Raw genomic sequence first — 17,452 nt, forward strand, 5'->3', positions numbered from 1 at the left:
TCTTTCCTTTTAGTCCCCAGCTACAGAGTGCAAGGTTCAGGGCAAATTTGTAAGTGATTCAAAGTGTAATTCCTATTAATGGTAGATTCTAATGTACCAATATACTGTGTAATGTCAACTTACTGTGGACAGTATTGTGTGTGATATTAATAGAATGATTTTATTTAAAAAACTATGAATAGAGTACAGTGTAAATATTTTAAGGGTTTTTTGTGTGTGTGTGGGTTTTTTTTGGCCAGGGAGCTGTAATTTCTGATTTGTCCTACAATGTATCATTTTACATTCTTTTAGTCATCATTTTACAATTTTAGGGAGTTCTGCTAAATACTTTCAGTATTAAATTACTTTTAGTAGCTACTAAATATATGACTGATTGGCTTAATGAAGACAGTTGTTCACTGGTTGAGCTTACTGCAAAATAGTCATGTAGTAGGGTCAGTTACTTTTTTAGAAAGTATAAATCATAGTAACTATTGAAAGACTTGGAACCTTCATTTTTATAAGGTCCAAATCGCGTTGTTTAGTCATGGAGCAAAATGATTTTTTCTGATTCCTTCAGTCAACAAATTAATAGTTAAGCTCTTCTAGGTGCTGGAAAAGCAAATGGTTACATGGTATTTATAGTATGAGGGATTTAAACTCTTATTAAAGACCTAAATTATTACTACTCTTTTCTTAAAATAGATAGCAGCTTTGTATTTGACAAGTGTGAATATTAGCAACTGGACAGCCATCATTAAGCATCTTTGGGTTTTTTTTTTAATATAGAAAGGAGGTAGCATATAAATTCTTCGATAATGTGAAAAGCTGAAAGGACGTTAATGAACATATTCTTTAAATATATTTGGAAGAGGGAAAGAAGTGGAATACTCCTTGTTTGTTCCCCTAAATTAAACAAATATATAATATTTTCACATTGCCATTTTCATCCTCTTTCTTAGAGTTAGAAATAAGAAGACGGGAGGATGAGTACAGATTTACAAGTAAGTGACCTCTCTTCAGGTCCTCCTCTGTAATCATTCTTCCTTTTGAGATTTACCTCAGTGAAGTTTGTCAGCAGTAGTAATGGTAGACATGTATTTGCTTGTGTATTACTAAGAAAGATATTGTATATTATCTAAGCCTGTTTGCTATACATGGTATATATAACTTTGGAACAGTTTCATAGCTAATTTGTGTAGTTTGTAGATGTTGGGTTATTTTAGATATTTGATTTTATCTTTTCTGTTGTGTTATTTCTTAAAGCATAATGTAGAGAAATAAAAAGTACTATATGCAGTTTTTCTCTAGATCTGCATATTAACGGAAGTTGTATTTTTAAAAATCTGTAGCTTGAATATTATATCCTTTTTTTAAAAAAACCATACAATTAGAGTTGGTCTGCCTGTAAGTGACAAATTTTAGGGGAGGCAGATTATCTTCCAGCTGCTCTTGGCCAGAAACCACACTGTTTATTTTTTGGTGTTTATGAAACTTAGTGTAGACTTGCTAATTACACGTAAGCACCAAACTCACTGTTGCGAGCCCTAGACTGCCCCTATAAGCATCAGATGGTCTGATGGAGGGTGTGGAAGGACCTGATAAACCAAAGATAGTGGCCATTCTGATGTCCTGAACCCATTCTTTGGAGGTGGATATAGCTGCCGTACAGAGGGAGAAGGTTCCAAAGTTATAAGAAAATTCATGTTGTCACAAAAGACAAAAAACAATAGATAAGCCAGTATAAACATTTTTCACTTAAAAGTTTGATAATTTTACATTTGCCTTTGAACCAAACAGTATTATACATCTACTATTTGAAGTGTACTATATATTCAGGATGAGCTATGAGAACATAATTAGTTTACCAACTCTGGCATGAGATTTATTAAATGTAATAAAATATGCTATCAATATATATTCATAAATTTGGGCAGGTGGCTGATGAAGCTACTATGAATTATTAAAGAAAAGTCTATAGTGAGTATTTTGATAAAATAGATAATATATGTAGTGATTTTTTAAAAATGCGTGTAGTGGGGCTTCCCTGGTGGTGCAGTGGTTGAGAGTCCGCCTGCCGATGCAGGGGACACGGGTTCGTGCCCCGGTCCGGGAAGATCCCACATGCCGCGGAGCGGCTAGGCCCGTGTGCCATGGCCGCTGAGCCTGCGCGTCCAGAGCCCGTGCTCTGCAACAGGAGAGGCCACAGCAGTGAGAGGCCCGCATACCGCAAAAAAATAAAAAAATAAAAAAAATAATAATAATTCTTGGATGTTCCTTTGGAAATCACATATTAGAGACCAACATATGTCTTTTTAACATGTTAAGATTGATGCTTTTTTCCTCCATCATTGGAACATAAGGTTTTTCTGAAGTTAAGCACAAAATGAAATAGTTGGCTTGCATATAAGGGCTGTGTTATACAAATACTTAAACACAAGAAAACGGTAGTACTAATAGTAAATTCTTCCAAAGCACATATAAAACTATCTGCCAGGCACTGTTTTAAGTGTTTTACATGTATATACTCATTAATCTTCCCCAAACCTATGAGACAGAAACTATTATTTTCACTACCATTTTACGTATAAGAAAATTGAAGCACAGAAATTTTAAGTAGTTTGCCCAGGGCCATATAGCTGATGAGCTGCACACAACTAACTGTTGTAGCCTGCTTGCTCATAGACCTTATTATAGAGAGCTGCCTATGTAATGAGAGATATGCAAGAACAGAGACTTAACTGAAAGAATAGGAGAGTTATCTCAAGTTTACCCTGGGGCATATTTTCATAAATGGAATGACAAACATCATTTGTTCTGTACTATTTAAATTATTCCTTTTTTAAAAAGACTTAAATCATAGAGTAAGTTAAATACATGTGTCATATGATTTCACTGTAGTCAGTATGCTTCTTGTGATTTTGTTCAAATTACCTAAATCTTTTCCCCATTGGGCAGACCTACTTTTCAGCCAAGCACCTTCTTATATTGTCACAGTTCCTAACTAGATTTTGCTGAAATTAAAAAAAAAACTTATCTTTTTTTTTGTTTAGTAGGGCCAACTATCTAACTGAACTAATATAGACTGCATTTTTTTTGCCTGATGTGAATTGTACTGAGACATAGCATTGTGATTTATTCGCTGATCATTAACTGTCAAATGGAGCACAATTTAATTAAATTCAAATGTTTATTTAATGCCTATTATTTTTGATGACTAGAATAACCCTTTACCAAAGAGTGTGACCCAAAGATAGTTTGAAACTGACAGCCAGATAGAATAGGACTATAATAATATGTCTGCTGAACATCTGTCTGTTGGTTTGATTAAAATAATAAAGCATTGGGGGCTTCCGTGGTGGCGCAGTAGTTGAGAGTCCGCCTGCTGATGCAGGGGACATGGGTTCGTGCCCTGGTCCGGGAAGATCCCACATGCCACGGAGCGGCTGGGCCCGTGAGCCATGGCCGCTGAGCCTGCGCTTCCGGAGCCTGTGCTCCGCAACAGGAGAGGCCACAACAGTGAGGGGCCCGCATACCGCAAAAAAAATAAAGCATTGGAAAATACTGATATTCTTAGAAACAACCTAAAAATAAATCCAGAAAATATAAACAAGTATGATATGAGCACAGATACCTTAAATGCTGAGAGCCAGGAGCAATATGGATAGTTAAAAATCTGGCTAATTGAAAAGAGTATTGGGATTCTTTCCTTCAGCCAAGAGAGAGTGAGAATAAGATTTTTTTAAAGGGATCCAGCTGATAAACTGTTAGTTCGCCAACAGTATGATTCCCATATAGTTAAGATTATGTCTCTAATAAAGGAACTGCAGTGATCCAGTTGAGATCCTGTAAAATCAGGAATTCAGATAGGGCCAGGGATAATGAATCTTACCATAGTTGGTTTCTCTGGTAGACTCACAGGATCATTTTTAAATGTGGAAGAGACTGTTTAAAGGTCATATGTCTCAGTATTTTCACTAAGGAAGCAGGCCCAGTAAAGCTAAGTGACTTGCCATGCTCCTACAATAGAACCGAGACTAGAACCCAAGTTTCCTATTTCTCAGTTCAATGTTTTTCCCTTTCTCTACAGCCCTGCTTATTTTCATTTGTACTGAAAAAAATAATATACCTTTGTTTATCTTTCAAAGTGCCTCCAAATCAATTGTGTTTTGTTCTTTTTTATTTTTTTATTGGCTGTGTTGGGTCTTTGTTGCTGCACGTGGGCTTTCTATAGTTGAGGCAAGCGGGAGCTACTCTTCGTTGTGGTGCGTGGCCTCCTCATTGTGATGGCTTCTCTTGTTGCGGAGCATGGGCTCTAGGCATGCAGGCTTCAGTAGTTGTGGCATGTGGGCTCAGTAGTTGTGGCTGCGGGCTCTAGAACACAAGCTCAGTAGTTGTGGCTCACGGGCTTAGTTGCTCCGTGGCATGTGGGATCTTCCCAGACCAGGGCTCGAACCCATGTCCCCTGCACTGGCAGGCGGATCCTTAACCACTGCGCCACCAGGGAAGCCCTTGTGTTTTGTTCTTAAACACAGGCATAGAAACAAAGTGTACATATGACTTGCTCAAGATCATATAGCTATTTAGAGGCAAATAAAGGACCAAAGCTAAAGCTTTCTGACTCCTAGCACTGTTCTCCTATTATACTGCCTTCTTTTCAGTAAAAGTATATTCTTCATACAAGTTTATGTAAATAGGGAAGGTAAAAATAATCCATTTCCTTTGCTTAAGATTCCCTGAATAATCATTGTGTATTGTACATTTCTCATTAGATAATTTGAGGCTTTCTTCCTTTATAGGTAAGGCAAAATGTCAGAATATTTAAATTTTTTCTAAATAGGTGATTGGTTTTAGATGTAGGGTTTTATTGGGCATTTTTTCAAGTAAAATCAAATGAAGCTCTAATAATTCCTTTGGCATTTTTTCAGAGTTGCTTCAGATTGCTGGAATTAGTCCACATGGTAATGCTTTAGGAGCATCAATGCAGCAACAAGTAAACCAACAAATACCTCAGGAAAAACGAGGAGGTGAAGTATTGGATTCTTCCCATGATGACATAAAACTTGAAAAGAGTAATATTTTGCTGCTTGGACCAACTGGGTCAGGTAAATAACTTACTGAAAAATCACTACTCATTTAAAAAAAAAATAGGATATAAATGATTCTGTAACCTGTGTCTTATGACTGGGGGATTCTCACTCTTAAGAGGAACATCTAAGGCCAATCTTATGGTAGTTATAAAGGGCTTAGAACTGAATTTGAGGTGTTGGTATTGCCCTTTAGGCCAGTCCCTAATATCTTAACAGGAATAATGAAAATAGCGTACCATTATGTCTGAGTAATAGTAGAGAAAAGATGTAACACTAATTTTTCTTATTATACATTATTCACATTTAATTTGTTTTGCATTTTTATAGAGAAATTGTATGACAACATATTTTTAGTAAACTTTTAGTTACTGTTTCTATTTGTAGGTAAAACTCTTCTGGCACAAACCCTAGCTAAATGCCTTGATGTCCCTTTTGCTATCTGTGACTGTACGACTTTGACTCAGGCTGGATATGTAGGTGAAGATATTGAATCTGTGATTGCCAAATTGCTCCAAGATGCCAATTATAATGTAGAAAAAGCACAACAAGGTATGTTTCAGTGTAGTTTGTCCCCAGATATAGTCTGTTGGGGAAGCAGTCTAATAGCAAGAGAATATAATTTTTATTTTGAGTCAAGGAGTAAAATTCTATAATTATATAAAAGTAGCTATGTTAAACATTTTCTAGCATACTAAGGGCCACAAAGTTTGCTTTGCCTTAATGTTATAATATGCCTACTAGGGTGAAAACAGGCTAAATTACTATTCCATTAGATCCTTAATACTATCATTGTTTTTCCTGTTCTGACTTTCCTCTATGCTCGTAATGCTGGGGTTGGGTAAGGGAGGGGACAAGGACAAGTGCAGGAGAGTGCAAGATGTATATAGAAACAAATTAGGCTATTGACTTAGGGGATGTCATAGATGCTGCATTTCTCTTTTCCCTATCATCTGTCCTTGTTTACACGAAGAGCTTGACAGCTTCCTGTCCAAATTCCTTTAAGACAAGAATATAGATGGGAAAAAATAAGCTAAAATTTTGCTAATACCAGCCCTGTATCCACCTTCTGCTTTCACACTATACCTCTATCTCAGCTTCTTAGAATAAAGAACCTGAAAACATTAGTGGGGTAGATAACTATTGTCATAGAGAATTGGTTATCATACCCAAGTGATATTCTATAGAATAAATTATAAAACATTTGCACGAAATGATAGGTGGGAAAGCTAGCAGTGTATTTTTATAGTATTAAGCCATTGTATATGTTAAGTGTTAAAGATTAAATAACCTTGCTCTCTAGCTACCTAGTCGTTTAAAGCTGAGTTATTTTGTGTATATCTTTTTCATATTATAAATAGAATCCTCCTTAAATTATAGGAATTGTCTTTCTGGATGAAGTAGATAAGATTGGCAGTGTGCCAGGCATTCATCAGTTACGGGATGTAGGTGGAGAAGGCGTTCAGCAAGTAAGCAGTTGAATATTTTGTTCAAGTCCACTAAAAAGAAGGGAATACATCAACTTCCCAAATATTGTACGTTTGGTTTCACATTCAATTAGATTCTGTTTTGTTTATTTCTCCCACTCCAAACTCCATATACCATTTAGTTCAGGTCCTAAGAGAAAGCTGTTGGCGATTTTAAATACCAAATTACCTTTGTTAGGAAATTAAAAATATTTTAAAGAAATAAATGAAATTTAATTTTTGTTGGTTTTATTACACAAAGGCCCAGTTAAACATTTCTAGAGGACTCTTGAAGAACTAGACATAAATGAACTATGTACATGTATCTTATTCTTTTCACTTAATTAGAAGATAAAATAGAGTTTTATGCCTTATAGAGTCATACTTAGAGTCATAATAATCTATTGGGCAACTTGACCTTTTACTGGTAACTAATTATGACATAAATTACAGAGTAAGGAAAATTGCTTTTGTGTTTTTGACCAAGACATAGACAGGTACAGTCACACTTATAAAATGTGCTGGATGATGTTTTTATAAAGGCATCTCAATATATAGGTATTCTCAAAGTTTAACACTAGGAGTAGCATAGAACTTTAATTTGCATGAAAGACAAAACTTCAAATATTTTCAAATTTTGAATGTTCCCACCATGGTTGGATAACATCTTAGAGAGCCATAATTCTATCTTTATGTCAGAACTATGTCTTTACCATCAAAAACAACCTCTTGAGTTGACTGTTTCCTGAATGCATCAGGAGTCCTATACCTATTCCAAATAAATTTATGAATAATTAATGTGATAGTATATTAGATTTTCATGTTAGTTATAGAAATGTGGGAGTTTTCTTCAGTTATGCTCATTGACCATAACCACATATTATTTTCCCCATTGAATCCCATTACCTAAAGTATAATAAATAATACGCTTATATGATGATGCCATAAATCATTTATTCTTTATTTAGGGCTTATTAAAACTACTAGAAGGCACAATAGTCAATGTTCCAGAAAAGAATTCCCGTAAGCTACGTGGAGAAACGGTACAAGTTGATACAACAAACATCCTGTTTGTTGCATCTGGTGCTTTCAATGGTTTGGACAGAATCATCAGCAGGAGAAAAAATGAAAAGGTAAGTTTTTCTGAGTGATTACTAGGAGAGAAAGCAGTTGAAATTAGAGGATGGACCCTCAGTTTCTAATCTCATATCTGCTGGCTGCCAGTTGTGGATTTTTACGAGTTAGGTTTTCTTAGAGTATACCAGAAATATATGCCTAGTTATTTTTAAAATTTCAGAGTAGTAGTTTGGAAGATTTCTAAATATCATCTGTATATGGGCATTTTAAAAGTATAACTTGATGATTTCAATTTTATATTTCATCTAAGGAGTTTTTTATTATTTGAGGTAGCTGCTGTATCAATAAAAATTCTACTCATTTCTCTTGCCCAATTCACTGGAGCCCAATAAAGAGCTTGTCTCCATTGCTCCTGCCCATAGAGTCTTCATAGATCACTGCTGACATGCACAAATGGAGGAAAGCAGTTTGGAGGTTGGGGGGAAGGGTTGTGATCCCACCTAGTTTTATAGATGTTTCTTAAACATTCTTATAAGCCTTGATTTTAACTGGTACTTATTTTTTCATATCCTCAAAGTTCGTGCCCAGTACCTATTTATTGATTGATTATGATAAAACGTACTGTCAGCATAGTGGCAAGAAGCCCGAAAACATGCCTGTTTTCCATGCTTTTGTGTTTTACATAATAGCCACAAATGATACCTTTTATATAATATAGTCTACGTAAATGAATATATCATAGATCACCTCTTTGCTGTATTGTTTGCTTTAAGTCTCCTTGGCCTTGCATGTTTAGTAGTTTACTTTAGCTTTCAGTTTAGTAGTAGTAGCTACTAATGCAGTAGTTTAGTAGTAGTAAAAAAAAAAATAATAATGCTGCTAATAAATGGTTGCCTGTGTTAATTCTTTTGCATAGCCTAGATGAGAAACCTCTTGTACAGATACTAACTGAGCCAGGTAGTGCTGTTATTCCTCAATAAGGTTAGATTTTTATTTTTCATATTAGTTAATTTATGTTTTTCTTGCTTTTGAAATTCTGTATAAATTAGCCTAACAAATTAGAAAGACGAAATTATTTCTTTGTGTGTGCGCCCAAACATGCATGCGTTTGAGAGAGACAGATGGGGGAGGGTGGGGAAGAGAGAGAGAGAACTTTATATTCAAAATTCTGTAACCAAAGGCAAGGACCATGTTCTTATATTTATTTATAATTCATACTTCCAAAAAGAATTTGAAGCTAGAAACATTTAGAAAAGAACAGTTAAAACTATTATTAGTAAAGAGATCAGAAACATGTAAAAGGAAGGTGTAGGTCATTTCAACTTAGTGGAAATTAAGTCACTCTGTTTAGCTTTGAACTTCTTAATGAAAAGTAGGGAGAAATCGTGAGCTAGTTTTTATTGCCTGAAAGAGGAAGGGTATGATGTCTTCATGAGAAACAAAGATTAAAAAAGAGTTTTTCACTTAGATTTTTTTTTTTAATTTATTTTGGCTGTGCCGGGTCTTAGTTGCAGCATGCAGGATCTTCGTTGTGGCATGTTTAGTTGTGGCATGCAGGATCTTTAGTTGCAGCATGCGAACTCTTAGTTGTGGCATGCATGTGGGATCTAGTTCCCCAACCAGGGATTGAACCCGGGCCCCCTCCATTGGGAGCGTGGAGTCTTACCCACTGGACCACCAGGGAAGTCCCTGTCACATAGATTTTTAGGAAAAGAAGACAGAGACATAAGAGTCTGCAACAGTGATTTTATAGAGGATTAAACACATCCATTTGGCTACTGTTTTTACCAAACCTCATTGAAAGCCAGGAGTACAATATAAATAATATACCTCTACCTCTACCTCTTTCCTAACCATATGAAACTGCTTGCAGTCTTAAGTTTTATTCCTATTGCCTTTGCTCATGTCCTCCCCACCTCAGTCCAGTTGGCAAATATGTGTTCTTTTTTTTTTTTAACACAATAAACATATATTTCTTGCTCAAACAAATCCAGAAGTGTATTGGGTGGTAATATGTGTTCATTCTTTTTTTTTTTTTTTTAACATCTTTATTGGGGTATAATTGCTTTACAATGGTGTGTTAGTTTCTGCTTTATAACAGAGTGAGTCACGGCCATGGCTCACGGGCCCAGCCGCTCCGCGGCATGCGGGATCCTCCCGGACCAGGGCACGAACCCGTGTCCCCTGCATCGGCAGGCGGACTCGCAACCACTGCGCCACCAGGGAAGCCCTATGTGTTCATTCTTTAAGACTCACTCTGTTAAATGATTAGGCAGTTCCTCTGTGAAGACTTTCTTGGTCACCTCCTACCCTCTGTCCCCAGTATTTCCTCTTTTCTTTCTTTCCACTGCTGTAGTTTCCTGTACAGTTGTCCTTCATTGCACCTATGATGCTTTAATATCTTCATGTGTTCTCACTGTAAATAAGTCCCTTTAGGTTAGGATAAGGGCTCTCTTCAGGTTTGTATCCTCAGTGTTTTATAATAATGCTTAATGCTTAATAAATGTGTATCCATATATATAATAAATATGAGTATATATATTTATTACTATATATGCTTATATTGTATATATAATAAATGTTTAATATATGTTTAAATTATTGAATGAAAGGTATTTTGCTTTCTGATACACTAACTGTCCACATACACAGAGTATCAGGAATGGATTTTTAACTTAGCTGTTCTCATATGTCATGTACTTGTTCTTTTGACAAAAGTTGTATGACATATCAAAATTAAACTTCGGACAGTTGCCTGGAGTATAGTTCTTTTATATTGACTAAAGCAAGATCTATACACCTTAGATAAACAACTTTTTGCAGCAAAGTTACCATTTTTGTTTGATGTCCTTACATGTTCTTTATAAAATCGAAATTATTCTAACTCATAGGATGTTCTAACTCATAGGATATTCTAACTCATAGTATGCAACCCCAAATCACGATTTCAATAGAATGCTTAGCAATGACTTAAGACATTTTTGGATAATTTTGTTTTAAGTCTGCTTGTTCCATAGGCACTATTCCTGTTTACAGTATTACAAAACTGGCTTTGGTTACAAAATAATTACTATCTCTGTTTCCACAGTTCTTGCACATTTTGGAAGCTACACTAGTCTAGAGGTCTCAGAAAAATCCTGCAACATCATTGTATGAGTTCTAAGGGACTTCCCTTCACAGTTCTTACTTACCTACTTTTACTAGAATTCATTCTTTGAGAGTTGGTTAGATTCTCAATTCTGAAGGCAGATAGACCTGAGTTTGAATCCTGGCTTTTACCACTAGCAGCAATGAGAGCTTTGGTCAAGTTACTTAACTTCTCTAAGCCTTTTTTCTTCATTGTAAAATATAAATGATAATACATTCTTCTGTTGTGAAGATGGCATGAGATATGCATGTAAAATGCTGAGCACGATGCAGCTTTATTCTGTTATTTATAATACCTGTCTTTTCTTTGGCAGTATCTTGGATTTGGAACACCATCTAATCTGGGAAAAGGCAGAAGGGCTGCAGCTGCTGCAGACCTTGCCAATCGAAGTGGAGAATCAAATACTCACCAAGACATTGAAGAAAAAGATCGTTTATTACGTCATGTGGAAGCCAGAGATCTCATTGAATTTGGCATGATTCCTGAGTTTGTGGGACGGTTGCCTGTGGTAGTTCCTTTGCATAGCCTAGATGAGAAAACACTTGTACAGATACTAACTGAGCCACGTAATGCTGTTATTCCTCAGTACCAGGCCTTATTCAGCATGGATAAGGTTAGATTTTTATTTTTTATACTTACTTAATTTATGGGTTTTTTGTTTTTTGTTTTTTGCTACTGAAACTCTACATATGTTAGCCTAACAAATTAAAAAGCAATACTTAAAAAAAAAAAAAGCAATACTTACCTGGAATACCAGCCTATTCCTCACTAAATATGGATCTAGGAATCAGGGAAGGCACGTTGTGTCATATTAGACACTTAGGAGTTGGCTTTATTTTTTTCTTAATTAAAATCGACATTGTAGCTTAAAGCCCAAGGATATATATAGAGAGAAATTGTGCTAGCAGCCTAGCCCTAACCCCTCAAGCCAGGCACACAGGATTGTCTTTTCAGCCTTGATATTCTAAACGCTTTCATTGTGACATACTAGGTATACTTTTTTCTAAAGTTAGCTCTCACATCTACTTCTCTGCAGCCAGACACCTGGAGCCATATATCTAATCAGATAGCAAATGTTTGGGTTTTCTGAACTTAGTGTCTCAAAATATCAGTCTCCTTCTCTCCATTGCCATTGTCCCTACCTCAAGTCAATCTCCTTTATCATTCTTCACCTTGACCCATGCATTTACTTCCTAATTGGTCTCCCTATCTGAAGTCTGTCTCTGACCACCACCACCAAAATATTATCATCTCCCACTTTACTTCCAGAGTGGATCTTTTTAAAATTATTGAACACAATGTCCAACAAATATTAGATATTAAGTTCTTAATAAATACTTAATGAATAAACACAAAGCTAATTATTTTACTTCCCTCCTTAAAAATCCTTCAGTAGTCCCCTAGCCTTATTTAGATGCCCCCACTTTGGTGCTCTCTTAGGACCATGTGCAAACACTATGCTGTAAATGCTCTTTTGCTAATTTGTCACCACCCAATACACTTAAGTTTCTTGAGGGCAAAGGTGATGTCTGATTCATCACTCAGTTTCTAATATATAAACCCACAGGGGTTCAATAAATGTTGAATAAAGCCCTAGAAAATCCACGTTAATGTAGAAAACCTCTTCAAGGACTAAGGACAAACTTGTGATTCATACTGATACCTTCCCATAGGTTAATTCATAGAAACAAGTGCTTTTTGAAGGCAAGGTTCTGAAGCACCATGAGAGATAATTACCCCACTTAAATTTTACATTTTCTGGATGTAGAAATTAATAAACAAAAGTTGTTTATACCAAGATTTTATAAAATCTGATGTTCCAAAGTATTTTGATTTTGGGAGGGTATATTAACTTTTCAATAAGTTTTGGAATTTGTGGTAATTTAGAGAGACTTGTCAAAAGTTTTACCTTTGTTCTATAGGATGAGAGGGTTAGTAACACTCTTTAAAATGAATATTTTCCAGAAACTAAGTTACAGTCTAAAAATGCTTTAGTCTGAAAGGGGATAGGGTCAGTCAAGACACAAAGATTCTGACCCTGTGTTTCTGAGTGTTAGTGAATCAGTGTACTTAACTCTCTGGAAATTATTTCTTTACTAGTAAAGTCAGGGCATTAGTCTCTTTTTGTTCTAAAAAGACCAGTAATGGTGGTAGGTAGTAATAGTAGATCAAATACTGCATGGTTATATTAGGAAAATATCATCAAGTATTATCTGAGTTATTTCTTTTGAATATATTTGTAGTGTGAACTGAATGTTACTGAAGATGCTTTGAAAGCTATAGCCAGATTGGCACTAGAACGAAAAACAGGTGCACGAGGCCTCCGGTCCATAATGGTAAGTTGGCATAAATTTACAGAAACTAGATTATTTCTTGGTCTTAATTTTGAGAATATTAAACCTCGATGTTTTCCTCTGGAAATACATCTAGAAAATTGGTCTAATATTTTTTGTGATTTTTTTTTTTTTGGTCACAGTATATTATATTTTTCTTTTTTCTAAAAAGGAACTTCAAGGTGTTTGCAACAAAGGACATACAGTTAATATGATTAATGAAATAGAGGAAATCAGGATCATGGGAAGGAGAATTTCAGAAAACTCTACATAGGCCTTTTGACTTAAGCTCCAGAGTGCCTTCTCAGAACCATTGAAATCCTCGTTGTTTTTTGTTTGAAATTAAGTTGTAGATACTGTGGCATTTTACCCCTAAATTCTTCAGTATGTTATGAACTATTTTTATTTTGTCACAAATCCTAGAGACCCAGCCTACTTTGAGTCACCACCCACCCTCTTCCTTAGAGTTCTCACCCCTACTCCCCCAGGTCTGGCTGTACAGTGGGTTACTATTTCCCTACGTGCTCCCAAAGCAAGCACATATTCTGTTCTCTGAGGATTTCACTGCTAAATATTACTTCTCTCATTTCAGTAGGACTTTTTTTTTTTTTTTTTTTTTTTTTTTGCGGTATGCGGGCCTCTCACTGTTGTGGCCTTTCCCGTTGCGGAGCAGAGGCTCCAGACACGCAGGCTCAGCGGCCACGGCTCACGGGCCCAGCCGCTCTGCAGCATGTGGGATCTTCCCGGACCCGTGTCCCCTGCATCGGCAGGTGGACTCTCAACCACTGCGCTACCAGGGAAGCCCTCAGTATGACTTTTTGATTAGAACTACACATCCATCACAATTTGAGATTTTACTCTTTAATGAAGGCCTGGACTTCAGGTGTTGTGACAGATTTATAAGCATGTAAACTAGAAGAACAGGTGATATAGTTGACATTTTTAGAAAATTTGACGTACTCAACCAGTATTTTCCTTAAGATGGAATATAATCCAGCCCCTACTCATAGGCAAAACTAGTTTTCTTTAGTAAATAACTTTAGATCTACTGCAGCACTTGAGACAAATGCCTGTTTGAAGTCATAGCTTTGTAGAGATGATTTAGGATTAAATCGTTTTCAAATTAAGGATTACTAGTTGACCTCCTTTGGTCATAGAGTATGTCAGGAATGCTTCTGAGTAACATCTGAATCACATAAAAAATGAAGGTACACTCTTTTTGTATGTGCATGGTGACCTAAGTAGGCAGAACTATACAGACAAAAAGCCTTCCCTTATAGAATGACTTCTCTCTGAATTTAGTTAGAAGCTGTTTTAATATGAAGAATATGAAAGCTTTTACATTGACTTTTCAACATTCAGTTACTGGTGCATAACAGGGACTCCATAATATTTGCTGAGTTGATGAATTCGATTGATAACCTATAGAATACAAGCATTTTATATGTAACCTCAGTTTTCCATATAATTCATTACTTTTTTATCTCTTTAGGAAAAGCTGTTACTAGAACCAATGTTCGAAGTCCCTAATTCTGATATTGTATGTGTGGAGGTTGACAAAGAAGTAGTAGAAGGAAAGAAGGAACCAGGATACATCCGGTAAAGTGTATTGTCAAACTAAAACAAATCTAAAGCTTAAGATAGGCTCTTTATTGCTATGGTTTATTGGTCTGTCATCAAATTGTATAAAAATCCTTATAAATCATAAAGTAATCAGTTATCTCAAGTTTTCTGTAGAAAAATTATCTAATTTTGGTTTATAAAATGATATTTTGAGTCTTGAAAATTGATCTTCAAAATTAGTCTCCACTTGGGACTTCCCTGGTGGCGCAGTGGATGACTCCATGTTCCCAATGCAGGGGGCCCGGGTTAGATCCCTGGTCAGGGAACTAGATCCCACGTGCATGCTGCAACTAAGAGTTCGCATGCCACAACCAAGGAGCCCACCTACTGCAACTAAGACCTGGTGCAACCAAATAAATAAATATTTTTAAAAAAATTAGTCTCCACTTTTTTCTCCTAAAGGAAGAAGTATCAAAAAAGATATAAAAGTAATCCAAATGAAAAGACTTAAATGAACTTTGCTGCTAATTCTGTAATTTATGAATTACTTGTTTCATGTCTTTCATAAGACCAAAACTTTAAAAAATATTTATTTACTTGGCTGCGTCGGGTCTTAGTTGTGGCATGAGGGATCTTTGTTGCGGCATGTGGGATCTTTCATTGTGGTGCAAGGGCTCTTCATTGTGGCACACAGGCCTCTCTCTAGTTGTGGTCCCGTGGGCTCTGGCTCTCTAGTTATGGCACGCAGCCTCAGTAGTTGCAGTGTGTGGGCTCTCTAGTCGTGGCGTGTGGGCTCAGTAGTTGCGGAGCACGGGTTTAGTTGCCCCGCGGCATGTGGAATCTTAGTTCCCAGACCAGGGATTGAACCCGTGTCCCTGCATTGGAAAGTGGATTCTTAAGCACTGGACCACCAGGGAAGACCCACGTAAGACCAAAACTCTGACGACATAATTTTTCTCTTAGTTGTATCTTATCAGCTGACAAATTTGACATATCTTTCCCTGCTTTATTTAACTATTCTAGGGGTCAGTAAACTGTCTTGTACAGGGCTAGTTTAATACTTCAGGGCCATACAATCTGTATTGCAGCTACTCTGCCCTCATAGCACTAGAGCTACAGTCCATAAATGAATGAGCATGTCTGTGTTCAGATAAATATTTACAAAACAAATGGGCTTTATTTGGCCTGCAGGCTGTAGTTTACTGACCCCGATCTATTCAATAAATATTTGTTAAACAGTGCTTGACATTAATGTTACCTACATAAAAATTAGATTTCTGTCACAACATATGTTTTATGCTTATCTTCTAAGGTAACTTACGAGGCAGTTGATTGGTTTTGAACAACCTTTACTTATTCAGAGATATAATCTCTCATTTTTATTGTTTAATATTAATATATAAAGGAATTGTGGTGGTCTGATCATAATTTTGACTAATTTGAGTCATATTGGTTTGATCAGAAGCTTTCCACTTCTTTACTATTGACATGCTAAATGTCAAGCATTTTCGTTAAAATAATAGATTCTACTTTTTTGCTGGAGGAAAGGCCTTCACAGTTGAAGCCTTGTTGATTTATTTCAGTAAAAAATTTGTTTGGGAAAACTACTTGGTTGTTTTGGTTGTGTGCTCTAAATGTTTCCCATATTTTACCATTAAGCAATCTTAGTATTAGAAGTGCTTTTAATATTTTCCTTCTTTGTGTGTCATTTCTAGCTAAGTGGATTGATTTTTTATTATTCATTTTTTTGAGAAGTTGTGTTTACCCCTAATTCTTATTTAAAAAAACAAGAAACACTGATGGCTTTTCATTATAGGGCTCCAACGAAAGAATCCTCTGAAGAGGAGTATGACTCTGGAGTTGAAGAAGAAGGATGGCCTCGTCAAGCAGATGCTGCAAACAGCTAAACTCTCAGACTTCTGTCCTGTATATAACGTTTTCCTTCTTTTGTTTAGGATCGTAACTCTCTCTACAGTCTGACATTAAAAGCATTGGATCTATCTTGGATATCATACATGGTCAGAGCTTTTAGGATAAAAATCAGATCATGTATATAATGTAACATCACATTGATTTATACAGACTGACATTACATGGACTTTAATGACACAGTGTTCAGAGACAAAATGTACATTATTTTGGTTTGGTTTTTAAAAAATACGCTTTAAAAAAATTCTTAGGAGTTCTTTTAAGCAATGCAGGTGTTGCAATAACTGTGGATTTTACAATAATGTAACTATAAATGGGAAAATAAATTCTTTAAAATTGAAGATTGGGATGCCATTCTTTAGCCTTTTCTACCCATGTTTATTTCCTGAAAATATTAGAATTTTTTTCGTCTTAAAAATTGGAACAGGTAGTTTCCAAGTAGTTAAAGATTTCATGGAAAAAGTACCCTGAAGAACCTTATTTTGATGATTTGTTTAGCTGTATTCTTAGTCTTATCCACTAATGCATGACACTAAACTTCCCCATTGGACTATAAAAAAAAGGCCATTCTCTTGCTGACTTGTCTGATTTATTTGCCATCTTTGGTCCATTTTAGTACCATGAGTGAGCAGATGGAATTGAAGTCTGCCTTAAATCTTCAGAAAAAGACTACATCTAATTCTAAAAGTAGCATTACAGCCATGTGCTGAGCTAAATAAAATATCCCTAATACATTTACCTAAAGTACTTAGTTTTTTGTTGTTTTCTGGTGCTGGATATTTGTCTAATTCTTTGGCTTCATAGAATATTAAAGAAAATCTATGCTGTCAGCAGAAGGGAATGTGTTCATACTAAAATATAAGTTATTAA

General features: G+C 35.8%; 1 protein-coding gene across 1 annotated transcript in view; it reads left to right on the forward strand.

Annotated features, from left to right (window-relative positions):
* Positions 1-16,928, forward strand: part of CLPX (caseinolytic mitochondrial matrix peptidase chaperone subunit X) — a 35,946-nt gene extending 19,018 nt beyond the window's left edge. Inside the window, exons 6-14 of the mRNA XM_007447678.1 lie at positions 942-983; positions 4,908-5,084; positions 5,454-5,618; positions 6,447-6,535; positions 7,501-7,665; positions 11,071-11,370; positions 13,001-13,093; positions 14,583-14,689; positions 16,470-16,928. Of these exons, the coding sequence (XP_007447740.1) occupies positions 942-983; positions 4,908-5,084; positions 5,454-5,618; positions 6,447-6,535; positions 7,501-7,665; positions 11,071-11,370; positions 13,001-13,093; positions 14,583-14,689; positions 16,470-16,560 (1,229 nt within the window). The 3' untranslated portion in view covers positions 16,561-16,928. The remainder of the gene's footprint in view (positions 1-941; positions 984-4,907; positions 5,085-5,453; positions 5,619-6,446; positions 6,536-7,500; positions 7,666-11,070; positions 11,371-13,000; positions 13,094-14,582; positions 14,690-16,469) is intronic.
* The last annotated feature ends 524 nt before the right edge of the window (positions 16,929-17,452 follow it).

The sequence above is a fragment of the Lipotes vexillifer genome, unplaced genomic scaffold (genome assembly GCF_000442215.2).
Source record: "Lipotes vexillifer unplaced genomic scaffold, Lipotes_vexillifer_v1.1 scaffold975, whole genome shotgun sequence".
NCBI classification, from domain to species: Eukaryota; Metazoa; Chordata; class Mammalia; order Artiodactyla; family Lipotidae; genus Lipotes; species Lipotes vexillifer.